Genomic DNA, 16,987 nt, shown 5'->3' with positions numbered 1-16,987 from the left:
ATCATGTGTCCTAAAAAATAAAACATTGCTTTTTATTTGTATTTCTCAAATGAAAGGGGCAAATACATTTCTCTAATAGATGAATTTGCATGAAAGTGTTATAACCCAACATATCAGTATAGCTTTAAATAACAGGCAAAAGTCTTTTATCTCATGCATTAGATAAAGGAGGTTAGGACCTGGGTCCAGGGTGAGGTTATCTGGAGCTTAGTTTTCTACAATATTTCCCCTAGAGTGCTCATTCAGATGTTATCCTAAACTGGCAGAGGGTGGAGTAGGTTGTTTTATACCCATGAGAGAACTACAGATTGTTTATTTATTCTTCTTTTCTCTTAAAGCAATGGTGTAGATCTATCCCTAGAGCTGGACTCATCATCATCATCATCATTACTCTTTCATTACTCATCATTTTGAATTTTTTGCAAAAAAATTAGTGACAACACAAATAATGTGTTAGGCAGTTTAAATGTGGGGATCATTACTAGCTCAGTGTCTAATAATGCTGGAGTCTATCAGCTTGTTAGAACATAATTAACATTTAAAAGGATAGTCTGCAAAACAAAACAAACCTTGAACTGTTTTAGTTATAACTGTCTTCAAAAACAGCTGTCAAGCTTGGCTCTTCCAACAGTGCATTTGCCAACATGGCTATAGTTACAACAGTTGCTGCTTATTTCCTATATAGTTTGGGCGTGGATTTTTTTTCTCTTCCCCACCCCCCCAAGACTGGCTGGTCAAAACTGTGTAATAGAAGAACCTCTTTATGAAGCTCTCAACTCAGTTACAACATGTTTTACAACAGTGCTAATACTGGAGGCTATGCTCCTCTCTGAAGATGGTTTCATGCATATTTACAAGTACCAGCATAGCTGAGGCCTTAGGCTCTCCATTATCTGCACAGTAGCTACATACTTATCAACTAGCAAAGTCTCTGAAGATTGAAAGGGCTAATTTCAGTGAGGGAATAACTAGAAGTATCTTTTTCAATAAGAAATAAATATGTCATTTTCATACTCACAATCAAGGTATTTTAGCTTAAAAAAGTTACCGTGTATCAGGTAGAACCCAGTAACTATTTGCATTTCACTTTGCTTGTAATAAAAGACACCCCCCCCGCCCAAGCTAAGGGGATTCACATTACCTCACCTTTGCTGCAGATGAAAGCAAGCACACACAGTCTTACCAGAGTTCAGCTGACTTGCTGTAACTTGCTGGCCTGCAGCAACAAGCAAGGCTCTAAGCCATAGCTAGACTAATTCAAAACAACAAACAACATTACTATGTTTATAGTCTTGAAAATAAAAATTGCAGATCAAATGAAGCCATATAAAATTTCTAATGTAGTTATAATGAAATGATTGCTAGGAGCTGTAGCCTCTGACCCGCTTAGTGGATGAGGAAAAGGCTGTGGATGTTGTCTACCTAGACTTTAGTAAAGCCTTTAACGCTGTTTCCCACAGCATTCTGCTGGATGAACTGGCTGCTCATGGCTTGGACGGGTGTACTGTTCGCTGGGTACAAAACTGGCTGGATGGCCAAGCCCAAAGAGTGGTGATGAATGGAGTTAAATCCAGTTGGTGGCCAGTCACGAGTGGTCCCCAGGGCTCAGTATTGGGGCCAGTCCTGTTTAATATCTTTATCAATGATCTGGACGAGGGGATTGAGTGCACCCTCAGTAAGTTTGCAGATAACACCAAGTTGGGAGGGAGGGCTGATCTGCTCGAGGGTAGGAAGGCTCCACAGAGAGATCTGGACAGGCTGGATTGATGGGCCGAGGCCAATTGTATGAGCTTCAACAAGGCCAAGTGCCGGGTCCTGCACTTGGGTCACAGCAACCCCCTGCAGCACTACAGGCTTGGGGAAGAGTGGCTGGAAAGCTGCCCGGTGGAAAAGGACCTGGGTGTGCTGGTTGACAGCCGGCTGAATATGAGCCGGCAGCGTGCCCAGGTGGCCAAGAAGGCCAATGGCATCCTGGCCTGTATCAGAAATAGTGTGGCCAGCAGGAGCAGGGAGGTGGTTGTTCCCCTGTACTCGGCACTGGTGAGGCCGCACCTCGAGTGCTGTGTTCAGTTTTGGGCCCCTCACTACAGGAAAGACACGGAGTTGCTGGAGCGTGTCCAGAGAAGGGCAACCAAGTTGGTGAGGGGCCTGGAGCACAAGTCTTATGAGGAGCGGCTGAGGGAACTGTGGCTGTTTAGTTTGGAGAAAAGGAGGCTGAGGGGAGACCTTATAGCTCTCTACAACTACCTGAAAGGGGGCTGTAGTGAGGTGGGTGTCAGTCTCTTTTTCCAAGTAACAAGTGATAGGACAAGAGGAAATGGCCTCAAGTTGTGCCAGGGGAGGTTTACATTGGATATTAGTAAAAATTTCTTCACTGAAAGGGTTGTCAAGCATTGGAACAGGCTGCCCAGGGAAGTGGTGGAGTCACCGTCCCTGGAGGTACTTAAAAGACATGTAGATGTGGTGCTTAGGGACAAGGTTTAGTGGTGGACTTGGTAGTGCTAGGTTAATGGTTGGACTCGATGATCTTGAAGGTCTTTTCCAACCTAAACGATTCTGTGATTCTGTGAAATTCTGAGGACTATACAACTTCAGAAAAAGTTTATTACAATGTTTATAGATTTTAGTTTTGGAAGAATATATTTACATTTTTACCAACTTCGTTAGGGTGTTACTAGTTTATAAGATGTCAAAAGGCAGAAAATGCCTTTATGTTTCTCAACTAGCATATGGGCACTTCATGCATAATACTACAGATACTGTCTTACCTTTAATATAACAAGTTATGTTCTGTGTATCACACTTCAGCATCCGATAATAATCACACTATTTTTCCTTAAAATAAATCTAGCTTTCATGTCAATGGCTTTTTAAAAACTGAATTCAATGCTTAGGAAGTCCAGACAGAAGCAGCTCCCAATCCTTAAATACTAACAAAATTTTAAAAAAAGAATGTGTTCAAAAATTGCTTTTAAGAAGCGAGTATACCCTATAGCTCGTTAAAGGATAGAATATTTTCAAAGAAACAATCTCACCAGGCTGTTCTCCTTCCACGCTTCTGGGAATTTTGGTCTTTGCTTCTCTCTAGACACCAAGACTTGCATATCTTCAAAAGTGGGATGGTTTCCGACTTCTGTCTGGAAAGCCATCTGGTACTCTGGCACAGATTCCCCTGTTAGCAAAAGAAAGAAAGAAAAAAATAATCACAGATTAAAAGGCAGAGCAAAGGTTTTCAGGTGATGAAAGGTAGTATCAAAGTTGCTGTCTATCGAGACATTCTTCACTTTACCCCAAAGTCTAACTTCACAAAAAAAGCTGAATTAACTGCAAATGAATTAAAGTGTTGTTCAGCAACCTCTCAAAGGCTAGCATCTTCAAACTTTGCTGGCTGAGTGGCACATTCAGAATGTCTTAGAGCCTGAGGATGACACCTAATTTCCATGAAACATTGCTGACTGAATATATTCATATACTTCTTTTGGGAAGAAGCCCAGGGAAATTACAAGTCTTTGCACATAAAGTGCAGCTGCTTGACTACAGAGAGAATGCTGCATGTCAGATTAACTCTATATGCTATATCTTGGGAAGAAGATGGTGGTTGTGACAATCTCACATGTTAAATTCTAGAAGTCTACTTCCTTTTGTTTTATGTTACAGGTATGAAGGATTTCCCTGAATTTTCAATGTCACTAGCATAAATAAAGGTATGACTGACTAAAGGCTACATTAAATGACAGCACTTTCTCATCCATCCTTTCACGAGGGAAGTCTGAAAGACACTTCAGGCACTTTTACCAGTTCTAAGAACTGAAAGTACTGCCTTTGCCATGAGCCCAACTCTCAATGTTTGTAAACTCCAGACAATAGTAGTAGTAGTAATAATAATAATAATAATAATAATGCTCAAATTGCAATTACCATGAAGCCTGCAAACTGCTTAAACAGGTAATTTAAAGTCTTTCAGCATGAACCATGCTTCACACTCAAACACACTGTATTGACAACAATCATCTTGAACACTAGATGGCACCGACTTAGTGGCAAAAACAATTGAGAAATTTCCTTTCCTTCTTCAATTTAAAAAGCTATAGCTAGGGAGTAGCTTTGGCTGCTGGTACCACTTTCTACTATTATATTTTTTCCAATTATTTTAGTTACCTGGGAAGAGGTCTGTACATCTCATAAATATCTCCCAGTAGATAAGGCCTAGCGCATACATATCTACTTGTTTCAAAGCAGATTCACAATCCCTCAAGTTCACTGCTCCTTCAAGCACTTCTGGGGCCATATAGCGGATCGTACCAACCTGGAAAAACAAAAAACCAAAGCTTCAAATCAGGAAGCAATTTCCAAAGTCAATTTATTATGGAGATTTTTTTTTTAATACCCTACTTTGTTTGATAGTTTCAACAGTTAAGGAAAATGCAGTTCTCTTCTAATCAATGTTCTCAGCTTCTAGACTCTTATCAGGAGCCTAGTCATAATAAAACCCTTTCCCTACTCTGCCACTTTTTTTGTATGTACCAAAACAAAGTAAGTTTGTCCCTTACTAAATGTTCTCAGATGCAATACGATATAGCAGAAATGTTTCTTTTTCCTGAAATTACTCTGTTAAACACCAAGGTATGTGTCACAATGGAAGAGGATGCTGCTGAACACGGAACTTGTTCACTTTATTCCTGGACTGTCAGCAAGGCTCTCCCCTACATCTTCCATGGTCAAAGGTTATTAACAGCCTTGGAAAGTCTATTAATTTCCACTAGGAAATATGTTAGATTAAAGCAATCACTCATCAGTACTTGTAGGACAGTGTTTTGTCACAGGACTATTCCATATCCCTGCATTTTAAACAGTGGTTTCCCTGTTTCTTTCTTCAGCAAGGGGAGACCTAAAAAGAGGACCTGTGCACTAGGTACTGTTAATGTAGCACTAGCTACTATTAATGTAGCACTAGCTTTCTAAGGGAAGGTGATTAGCACTGTGAAACACATTCTTTGAATTCAATGTAAAGGTTTTCTATAAAAGCACAAAGACAACAAATATACTGAACCATTAGGAACTTTTACTCTTTGTTTAAAATAGTCTCACTGTATTTCAGTAGCCTATATTCAGATGTCACTGTATTTATGCTTACAGAAAAAAACAACAAAAAACCCCACTCTCTGAATCAAGCATCCTAAAAAAGAAAGCTTAAGAAGTCAGTTTCTTCTTTCTGCCCAGAATCCATTCTAACCCACTCCTAGCAGATGTTTTCCCAATCTGTTCCTTAAATTCATAAAAAGATGCAAATTCTACATAGTCTTCCTCAGCAGTCCATTCCAGACCTTGGCTGCCTTCTACAGATTAGAAAGGTTTCTTTGTAACTAACCTAAATTTTCGCTCCTACAACATAATCCCATTACCTCTTGTCCTATCCACAGTGAATGCAAACAGTTGATCCCTTTCTCTTTGTAGCAGCTGTTTATATATTCAAAGACCTGTCTCTGTCTTTACTTCCCTAAACAACCCTCATTCTTTCATCTTTTCCCATAAGGTACTCTTTCAAGCATCCCCTGTTATTTTGTCCCTGTTCTTTCTCAGTTGGCCCATGTCTTTCTACATGCACTTAACTCTCCCAGATGTATCCCTCTGAAGTCCAGAAAATTGCAGATGACACACAGAGAAATGGCTGTAGGATGTAGAATGTGGTATGCCACCATTTCAGAAAAATGAAGACCAAACCCACCAAAGAACTTTTGGTCTTCAGTTAATACTTGCAGTACAAGACTGAAGGAACCTGTACCACATCATTGCAAACAACACGGCCACCAAACCTACCTTGCATCTTCTCATATCTCACAGAGAAAACTTCAGCCTCCAGGGCTGCCAATCTATCACCTTTCAAAATGCTAGGTTTGTTTCCGAGTATTTTGAGAATAAAACCGGTTTCCTCCTATCAAGGTTTCAGCCACTCTTCACCCATACTGCAGCAATTCCCCCTTACAGGAATTGTACCACCTTAACACTCACCTTCTAACAACAGAAACAACTATTTCTCAGTGTTACTTCTGTACTAAATTGTCTTCAATTTATACCTTTATACACTGGTTTATCTTCATTTGTACTTACCTCACTAATGGCCGCATTATCTTCCTCACCTGGGCGTACCAGTCTGTTTCCAGTTAACTTCATGGAGAGTCCAAAATCGCTAATTACACATGTTCCATCATTCTTTACCAGTACATTGCGGCTGTTCAAGTCACGATGGGATATTGCAGGTTTGTAATGGTCTATTTGGACATATGGAAGTACTTGTTAATATTTGAGCAGTTCTACTGTTTGGCAAAATGAGAGAATCTCATCATGTCTGCTTAGCTATTTTTATAAACAGAAAATCAACTTATCTTTTAGAAAGCTAACATTTTTGCTTCCTCACAATGAGCTCCACAGTATGCTATCTATAGAAAACTAACTGGCATTCAGAGTTTCACTGTATCTATATGATATATTAGGCTACTGCTATACACAGTTCTAATGTTTGCCAGTAAGCTGCTTTCCAAGGGATACTTCAGCATGATTTTGGCAGGGGAGACATCATGTACTTAAGCACAGACCTGCTGCCACAGCCCTGATAGCCATTCCAAATGCTCTCTCTCATATCCACACTCCTGTGTCAAATACAGCACCAACTATTTACATTATGATTGGAATTGGCACCTATGCAGAAGATATGTAGACAGTGTTATTCCAGAGAGTCTGAACACGTTCATCTTGCAAATGATCTGCTCTTTTCCAAAGAATAACCTCAGTTATTCCTAGTTTACATGCAATTTATTTTATTAGTAAAGCAGCCAGCACTATAGAACCAGTTTTACTGTGGAATTTATTCTACTCCATGAGTTCCTTCCTAGCATTCATAGACCAGTCTATGGCTGTCTCTTCTTTCTGATGGAAAGTTTACACATTTTCTGACTACTAATGGACACAACGGTCTGCACATTTTGAAATGATGAAGTTAAGATGATAGCTGCAGTTTCAACGGCACATAGGAATTACTGATTTAGCTATTTTCAGCCTTGCACTTTTAACAGCATCTTCAGTTGTCATTCTTTGGTAGATTTGATGCTTAACATTTGAGATATATAGTTTGGAATTTTAATCCAAACATTAGCACCTTAACGTAGAATTAATGATACCATCCTTTTATTTACTGCCAAAAAGCTAACACTTCAGTGCCAGGCCATATTCTGCAGCCGTATACATCACAGATTTCAGAATATCTGCTTTGTAATCACGATACTTCAGCTGCTGAAATGCTGGCTGAAGCATGCAAGCAGAGATATAAAGATATAAATCAATATGTTGTCACATCCTGTGATATTATAAAACACTAAAAGTCCAGCAGTATTGTTTGTACACAGTGAAGACTAGGCCCACACCCTCAGACAAAAATAAATAAAACTACAGTGGAGTTAGAAGATTTAATTATTTCTTTTCGTGTATACAGTTCACACAGAAACTAAAAATTGCTTCGGTGATTTGTGTCTGAACTGCAAAACAAAACAGAACACCCCATCTGTTTGCTCTCTGCTAGACAGACACCCAGTGCTTCAGGTCTTCAGTCATCTGTTGCCATGATACAGCAGCGCTGCACAACTCTGCCTCCTCCTCTTGCCTTTCTCTGGGGCTCTGCTGGCTCTTACTCCATGTTTTCACACAAGTGTCACAGATGCAGCCCACAACATGGGATTGTTCAGAAGGAAAGAACATATGAGAAGTTCTGAGTAACCTCTATTTGCATTCATCATTTCCTACTCACCGTACTGTCATAGAGGAAAAAGAAAGATAGGAATCTACTGCCTGACAGAAATAAGAGTATCTTAAACATCTTGGCATCCCTTCCTGGCCTTACCTCCTCGAGGTAGTTCCGTGTGCAGGTACGCCAAGCCCCTAGTTATAGAGTGTGCCAAACGACAAGAGCTCACCCAGTCACTTGTGTGGAGACTCAAATATTTGCACAAAGAACCCTGAAAAAAACCACAAACAAACAAACAAAGGGATTAAAATCATTGTCCACAGTTGAATAACTCAAAATCTTCAGGAGAGTCAGTTTTATCCATTGCTCCTGAAAGGTGTAATCCCGCAACTGCTTCTGTGTTTACCCAGATTTTCTAAAGCACAAGATTGCATGAAAGTTTCATTAATTTCTAGTGCTGCCGTTTGGTTTATCTAAAGGGGAAGAGAAAATTTATCACAGGGATTGCCTTCAGGAATAATGATATTAATTATAAAACAAAAGCAAAGCATGCATTTCAATTATTCTTCTCAAAAAGTCTTGTTGAACAACAGAAGAAAAGTAACTGCAGAAAAAACAGCCTGGGTTACTACATAGTGGTCTTTAAACCATTAGCACTTACAGAATACTTGACATCTCCCACTGGCATCTCCCCTGTTATAATCTATTTATGTATCGAAACAAAAAAACCCGAAGGCAATTCAGAATAGGAGTGAGTCCACACACACTGGAGAAACAGGAAAAAAGAATGTCATGTTCCCCTTTTCTTGAAAGAGAAGTTAAATGTGAAAAATGGTGGAATCTCCAAGAAAACCAGAAAGAAGGGTGTCAATTATGATACTGAGATACTCTAGAAACTGAGACTGCTATCTGAAACAAGAGCCAAATCCTGCAAACTATGACACCTTTGAGCAGTTTTTATGCACATAGTCTCCAATGACAATATACTTAGTTTAAACAAACTAAATCCCCATGCATGAAGAACAAGGTGACCAGTTGTCTCCGCATATGGGTTACAAAATATTTATGACTACATGCTACCCTGCTTTTGCCTATTTAAATCTGTAATCTTAAAGAGGCACCAATGTGTAACATCTGATCATAGCCGCAACTAGAACCACTTTATTGCAAAATTAGTTATGTACATTTGGTTCAAAAAAAGCTGGTATGTGCTATTTGAGTCCATTTGGAGTTTACATTCAGGTATGTAACGCATGCACAGCTCAGATGGAGGCACAGAGATACCAGAATTTAAAGTGACTGAAGCATTAGACATTTTTTTAATCCAATGCTAAAACTAAAACCAAGTTCTTGACACTCATTAATAGAATTACAAAAGTCTTAGAGCTTTTCAGACTTGGCCTGTGCAGAACAAGGAACCCCTAAATAGATAACCTCCTCGGTGAAAACACAGACCAAATGTCACTCATACAAGTTTACATGAACTTTTTTTTTTTTCATTGTTTAAAATGCTGTTATATGAACTTCAAATAGATTTTGGTAATAAATAAAAAAAAGCTGAGAATCCACCTAGAAATGAGTTAAAGAATTTTACTTTTTTTTTCTTATTGTTTAGAGTTTTTTAAGAAATACAAACACTCTTATTAGCCTCCAACTGCCAGCAACTTGGGTGCAGTAACAGATTTTCTTGGCTTAGTGGGTTGAGATTCCAGCCCACTCTAATGGAGGCCACAGGACTGTTGTCATGGTGTGACTGGGAAACACTCACTGTATAAAGAGCTCAAACCAACTTCAAGATCTTTCTGCTGCAGAGCTTGCTAGCCACCAGATATTTTTTAAGCTAGCTGAGGGCTGTGATTGTATGCTTTTAGTGAAGCTCAATATAAATGAACCAGGAAAAGTTTTAGTCAAGATTGAGAGAGATATATATTTTTAATTAAAATTATTTTTGTCAGAGTCACGAGTTACATGTTAAATTGGGGACATTTGTTCTGATAATAAATTTTGATAAAATTGATGCTTTTATCAATCATAAGATTCTGTATGTGTTTTACAACAATTTTTCTATTGTTCTAAAAAGACATGAATGTCTGACTACTGAGGGGACAATTCTGTGGCTATTATGTATTTCCTACTATGTCATCGCTTGCAACTTACTCACTGCTTATTCACCTGCCACGCCTCAGAGTACCATCAGAACAGCATGTTGATTGATAAATACATGTATCTTTCCTTTTATTACTTGCTCACCTACTTTCTTTGGTCTGAAGGCACGTTTGGATAATGACACAATTTGTGTCAAACCTATCTGTCTTGCTTTCACCGAGGCACCACCAAGAACAATTACCTGTGTGAAAGTGTTCTGGTTTGTGTATTCCTATTTCTGAAAAGGAAAGCATTTCAAGGGAGAATGATGTTTTGGATGGGGAGTATTTCACCTGCACATCTTGTATGGGTTACTCCTTATTGAAATAAGATTTATGGCTCCAGTTTGAACAGTGCAATTCTCTTTTAGTAGGGCTGCCACAGCAGGCTTCCTTCTCTGCTGTTAGATCCACATACAGCAGAACATCTGCTCACTGAATTAAGGAACACACTGTGCATTAATTACACCTGCTGTGCACTTTTTCCAATGACTTCTGAACCACCAGTGGATTGACTTTAGACTAATCTTGCTGTTCTTAATACCATATTGGGAAAGAATCTGATATGATGTCATAAGCCTCATCTGTGCATGTAATCAGATCATTAACAGATCCTGTTTATATAAGCAATAAGGCACAATTTTCCATCAAATTACATTTCAGATGAAAATCCTTTCATTCAAGAAAACAGCAAAACCGGATCACCTGTTATGACAGTTATGCCATGGCTTCCCAGGAGCAGAATACTTGCTTGATTTCACTTAACTCAATTAGTTGAAAATAAGCCCACTCTGCCAGAGCAGGCCAGAGCTGACGTGCTTTGTCACTGTCCATCTGGTACAGGCACGACTAAACTTTTTCTATGGTCATTTCTAGTCCCTGCAATCTCTTCTTAGATGACCATCTCTTCTAAGCTGAGATGATCAAGTGTGTTCTCACTTAAAAGTTTCAGTTTAGATACTCTTTATATATTTGTGAAGTGCTGCTGCCTTAAATTTGCATATATATTTAGATACTTATATACACATATGCATTTAACTTTCAACACAAGCATATATGTAGAGCTTAAAACACCCTAAGACAGGCCATCGTTACTGCTATTTATTACTGCTCTGTTTCTTTTTGCTACTTGAATAAACAGGTTTTGTCCTACTGTCCCCGTAACAAATCAGGCTTCAGCCATCATGTTTACACACTGGAGTAAATACAATATGAGTTCACTTACTTCAGACCAAAAAGCTCATTAAAAAAATTATTTAACTGAACAATTAAAGTTCCTTCCCATACACAAGCCAAAAACCCCCAAGATAAATTGTGAAATGTAATTTTTTGCATTTTCATATATATAAACCCCATATACATTACATTTTATGATTTTTCATGAAGGCAATTCACATTTATGCTGTGTATTTTTTAAATTTTTTTGTTTCTATGCATGTACACACACACACACACACACACACAGAGTGTTAGGAACTCAAATCAATGAATTTGAGGGATATAAGCATTCAGTTAGCTAAGGGGATTTGAACATAAAGTTCTGGAAAGTAAGGCTGCCTTCTTAAGATTTGTCCTACATCATCAATATATGGTGCAGCAAAATAAATATGGTACGCCACAGAAAGCTTTAAAGAAGATAACAGGATAAAAAGCCAACATGATTTATAGTACCACAAACTCATTTGATAACAATATTGGATCTACTATGTTTCATTGTAAAAAACCCCACCATTTACAGCTACTGAGTGAGGTCATAACTACCATAACAGAGATATAATGTCTTAATACTAAAAAGTTTTAAATTTATTATATTATTTTTAAGTAAAAACAACTTGTCAAATTCTGACCTTGAATATTGCACAGTTGACTAAAAAAACCTTCATGGTAACCAAGAGCAAATACTACAGCTAAGAATTTGTAAGACTATTTGGTAGCACTAACTGGGAAATCTTAAAAGGTATTACAGTAAACCACCCTGAGGTTCATTAAAATTGTAATTTATATGGATTACTTTTACATTACCGTGCAAGAAGCAACAATGAAAAAACCTGGCAAATACTAAAGAACATCCTTGTTATGTGGCTATTCTTAGGAATCTAAACCAATCTGATTGATTTCTTTGAAGCACTTACATTGGGGTAATACTCCATCACCAATAAATATTCCATACGGCCGTCTGCAGTGAATCTTTCATCCCCCACAATGAAGCGTGCGATGTTGTCATGTTCCATCAGTGGAATCCTGTAAATGTTCCTCTCGTTGACAAAGTTTTGACGATTAGCAAAAGAAAATACTTTCACAGCAACTGGACGTTCATCTAGGGAGCCTTTATACACTGCTCCATATCGTCCCCGGCCAATCAACTGTGAAAAAATGTAAATGATTAGTTCACTAAATAATAAATTAAGACAAACCCCAAGTTTTCACTCTACAAAGATTGTACGTGAACTTTTACACTGACATACACTACAAAAAATAGTGAACATAGTGAATATTTTGTATTGAAAACTAGAATTAGAATGCTGTCACAAAAGCTATTTTGGAGCTGGAAACCTCAGCATAGGCCAACTTAGATCTTACTAAATTGATCCATGGTCTGAATACTCAGTAAATAAATCACAAATAACCTAGTCAGCAGTTATATACAGAATCAATAAAATCCATGTGGTTTGTGCTGCTAATTCTCTTATTAAACTTTTGCCTACTAAACATTTATAGCTTTTATGTGATCAATTTTAACTAGCTCCAGAGATCACAGACATTAAGCTAAACATTTTAGGTTTAGGATAGCTTTATAAGCTGTACCTTTTAGGTTAGTAATAACAATATATGCATTTGTAATGCAAAATAGATACCAAGAGAGGTAAACAGGTTTTAACAGAAAGGAATAATTAATTCCTTACTACCTGTGAATCTTTATTCTAGCCCCCACTGTTAGACATTCTTCACAGACCAGCCTTTCCCATCTCCATGGCAACTAAAGAAAGATGCGATCTCTGCTCTAAACCAAAACGTAGGACCACCTTCAGGAAGAGTCCTAGTTTCTAAAGCTCAAAAAATTCTAACTACATAAGAATTCAATTATCTATTTAATTTAAATAATTGTCAGGAAGACCCAGACATGAAACGGTAAGGATTTCACAGACCAGAATCTTTTTACTTTTTAAATACTTACACTTGGAGGAGGAATGGAAAGCAGAAGGGATTACAAAAGTAATGCTTCTAAAGATGATAAAATTGTCTAACAGGAAAGTTTTCAACAATAAAGTATCCTTTAACATACAGACTTGCTATTTCTCAGTCCTTCCATGTCAGTGGATTGCAAAAGAGCAGCGAGTCACTTCAAGGTACAAACCCGGAATGTATTCTACCCACAGAGAGGTCAAAAGGCAAGCACAGGTTAAGACAATTTGTTCTGCAACACCTTATGACTGGGGGTGAGGAGTCAGCTCCTTAGGATTTAAGAAAGAGGACAGAAGACGCCATAGCAGATCTCTCTACCAATGAAGTTGCTGCTTTTTCCAAGACTGCTTACCAGTGTGAGTAATTTCATCTGGGTCTTTGCATGCTTCTACAATACACATCCTTATACTCTTGTAAACTCTCCCTCAAGTACTATTTTGTTAGTAGAAGGCTCCCAAGCTTCTTTGCTGATTAGTCTGCTGTCACCATTAGCCCAGACCACACTGCATCTCTGCAGTCTGCATCTCTAGGTGTGAATTCCAATGGACAAAAAGAAGAAAAGTACCACACTCTGAAATTCTCTCAGTCATTCTACTGATTTATTTCTGGCTAAAAGCTTTTAAAAATTCCCTAAGTTCTATCAAGCATACCAATTGAAAACATAACATTTTGCAGCTTTCTAATGACATGTCTAACACCAAGCTGAGTAGAAAGTTCTGGTTGGCCTCTAGTTGCCATGGAGATAGAGAGTACCCCACTGTGAAGAATGAGTATACGTAAATGCACCACTACTGAAACACACTGCTCTATCTGCAATAAATTCTATATTCCAATAGTGTTACTAAAGCATTTCAGATGACTACAGTAGGACACTACTTCAAGTGATCAGTGTCAAGCAAAAAGATGGATCTTTTGATGCAACGCTGAAATACCGCACATTCCAATTTCCCCCCTTACCTCCCAGTGTTTAGTATTTCTTCTCAAGGTAGAACATGTTCTAGCTAATACCAACAATATTACTAACAAAACCAGGCAAAATGTAACTGTGGTAACCTTTTTTTTTTTATTGTTTTATTTTTTCTTTTCATTTCTTCTTTAAACTGTGATTTAGAAGAAAACATTACAGGAGCACTGACACATTTATTTCTGTAACTATACCGGGGAGGTGATATGACCACAAGTGTTACATTGAATAAAAATGAAGATTAAGAAACAGAGCTGAACATTTACCTCCAACAACTTTAGATTATCCAGATCCAATGAGGGCTCTGATGCTGCTGCCTCCATCATGTTCATACTGTGCAAACCTTGTTTACGGTCTCCTGTGGAAGGAGGTGGGGAGGGAATCAGAGAGTTTCCTTTTTTTGCCATGCTACAAGTGAAAAAAATACAACTTACCTGGGACTTGGCAGAAACACATATTGTAGGCAAGGACATAACAAGTAAAAAGGAAACCTGTAAAATCTTCTCAGAGTCACTAAAATCAGCAGTGAGGTGCTGATAGCTACAAACTTAAGGCTATCTGCTACACAACTATTTTGATAATTGAATGTCACTGGCAATAACTATAAAGCACGTTCACAACCTCACTTAAACTGTGTTGAGAAGAGGATCTGTTGAAGAAAAATGGGTCCCAAAATGCCAGCTTGGAGAAATCATAAATCTCTCTGGACTGTTATGAAAGGCATATCACCATAAAGTGTCAGAGAGGAGAAAGGGGAGCATTATGTACAAACATATAGTAGAGACTGGGAAGAGCAGAAGACATAAGTATAACTTTGAGAAATAGTCAAAAGAACAATAAAAAACCCCAGTATCGTCAAACCCTACCTGCAAGCATCCTGTACCCAAAGAACAGAGCAGCAATCAAAACAGCCAGTACAGACACAGATGCAAGGGCAATAACTATAGTCTCATCTCGATGAAAAGAATGAGAAGAATCTGAAAGAAAACAAGATGAAGATTCTTTAACTGTAAATTTGAAAGAATCAGCACCATAAAACATGTAATTGTTATTACAACAACAAGGAAAAAAAATTGTACTCTGGATTGTAAGACACTGCACTAAACTCTTTTTCCTCTTAAAATCTAGGGATGGCAAAAGAGCTGATCAGCAGAAATACAGCTGAGCGCACGTTCATTGGCAGCTTTTCCCAGTCTTCCCTTGCAGAGAGAAGCACCAACAGCAGAAAGTCAATCTTCTTTCTAGCTGACAAAGTTCAGCCCAGCCATACAAGGCCAAGTTGATGCAGTCCTGCTCTGCTATCTCTGCCTTAATCCAGCTTCCTGGTATGAACCAGGTTTGTAACCTTTACAAGTTGTTGGGTTTTTTTTCATTATTTTTCCCAGAATGGAAATCTCAAAAAAGTTTGCTAATAATGCTGCAAATGTGATGAATACTGAATGTTTTGTATCAAATATCTACAATGTACATTAGATACAAGTCCATTTGTGGAAATATTTCAAAATACTTTGGAGTATTGATTTGTTTTTTGTCGGGCCTCAGATAGTTTTTAGCCTAACTCTCACTCCCTAATTCACAAAAAGAAGTATCTCCACAGACTGCAGCAGAGTATCAGGAAACCTGAAACAACAATAAAACACTAAACAAAATTAAATAACTAGTTTTATTGAGCCTTTTTTAAAATAACATTTGATTTTTGTCAAAATGTCAGTACCTTGCTTTAGCTTTTTTTTTTTTTCTTCCAGAGCAGGGGAAAAAGTTTTCATGAAAAAATTTGTTAGTGTCTTGAATGGTTAAGTTAATGCTTCTCCATGTCAGACCCCAGTCTTGCTTCTTGTAGGCATATAAATATTCATCCACTTTCATATTAAAATTTATTACTGCAGATATTCCTCTGATGTCAGAATCACTGGAATGTGGCACTACAAGACCTCATTTACTTTGGCTTCAAAATCAAGTTTGGGAACTATGTTTAAACTTGTCTTATATATTGCTAAAAGTACTCCTTAAAAGACTGTAATGAGACCTCACTATGCTAAAACCACAAAATATAAAATGCACACAAGGCTTAAACATTAGGTAAATTTTAAGGTGAGACTGAAATACAATCTATCCCAGTCTACACTAGCTGAATAAACTGACAAATTCACTTTGCTTGAACTGCATTTAAAAGAAATTAAACATGATTCACTTATTCCAGTTCCCAGTGTGGATAGACGCAAGAGAACCAGGTAAGAAGAGAAAGCAAATTTAAAAGACAACAGCTTCCATTTCTACATAACCATAAAGGTAAGAGGAAATAATAAAAAGCTGGTAAAACAAAATACCAGTGAGAGTTTCAGCTACGATAGAAGTATGTGAAAAATCACCCACCAAAAATAACATGCACTTTGTATCTGATAAGCCCTTCAAATAAGAGGGAGCTTGTGATAATCATGACACCATCAAAATTAAATTTGTTCCATCAAAAGAAATACCATTACTACATATACAAATATATATTTCAAATTCAAAACGTATACATACATACATATATATTAAAAAACACAACATCATAAAGGAAACTTACATCACACAAAGCTATATAAAATATTACACAAGTGTAAGAAGCTGAATAATTGCTGGCAGGGAAATGTAATTTTGACTTTCATATTTTTGTGAACGGAATTTACATTTTATTGGCTTACCTTTTAAAATATATATTAAATGTGGTGGGTTTTGCATCAGTTCAAGATAGTGCCTAGCATGCACTAAGAAAATGCAGGTTTTGAGGGGCCGAGCTTTATGCTATAATCTCAGCTGTATTTTCTTTGACCACGCAACTAGGGAGCAGCCATTTACAACCTTCCCATTGCTAAACATACAGTAATCGTTTCCACTACTGTTTGCCAAATGTTATCTAATACCTAAGTTTGATTGCTCTACTTTATTTCTTCTTATAAACAAAGGGTTAACAACATG

The 16,987-nt window shown here is 37.7% G+C and overlaps 1 protein-coding gene across 2 annotated transcripts in view; it reads right to left on the bottom strand.

Annotated features, from left to right (window-relative positions):
• BMPR2 (bone morphogenetic protein receptor type 2) overlaps positions 1-16,987 on the bottom strand; it is a 113,981-nt gene that overhangs the window by 13,709 nt on the left and 83,285 nt on the right. For both annotated transcript variants that reach the window (XM_075028168.1, XM_075028169.1), the window contains exons 4-10: positions 14,893-15,003; positions 14,293-14,384; positions 12,012-12,242; positions 7,892-8,006; positions 6,109-6,269; positions 4,159-4,306; positions 3,036-3,172 (exon numbers count right to left, since the gene is read on the bottom strand). In XM_075028168.1, coding sequence (XP_074884269.1) covers positions 3,036-3,172; positions 4,159-4,306; positions 6,109-6,269; positions 7,892-8,006; positions 12,012-12,242; positions 14,293-14,384; positions 14,893-15,003 — 995 coding nt within the window. The remainder of the gene's footprint in view (positions 1-3,035; positions 3,173-4,158; positions 4,307-6,108; positions 6,270-7,891; positions 8,007-12,011; positions 12,243-14,292; positions 14,385-14,892; positions 15,004-16,987) is intronic.

This window comes from Buteo buteo, chromosome 5, assembly GCF_964188355.1.
Source record: "Buteo buteo chromosome 5, bButBut1.hap1.1, whole genome shotgun sequence".
NCBI classification, from domain to species: Eukaryota; Metazoa; Chordata; class Aves; order Accipitriformes; family Accipitridae; genus Buteo; species Buteo buteo.
This window is presented reverse-complemented; position numbering and strand designations above follow the sequence as displayed.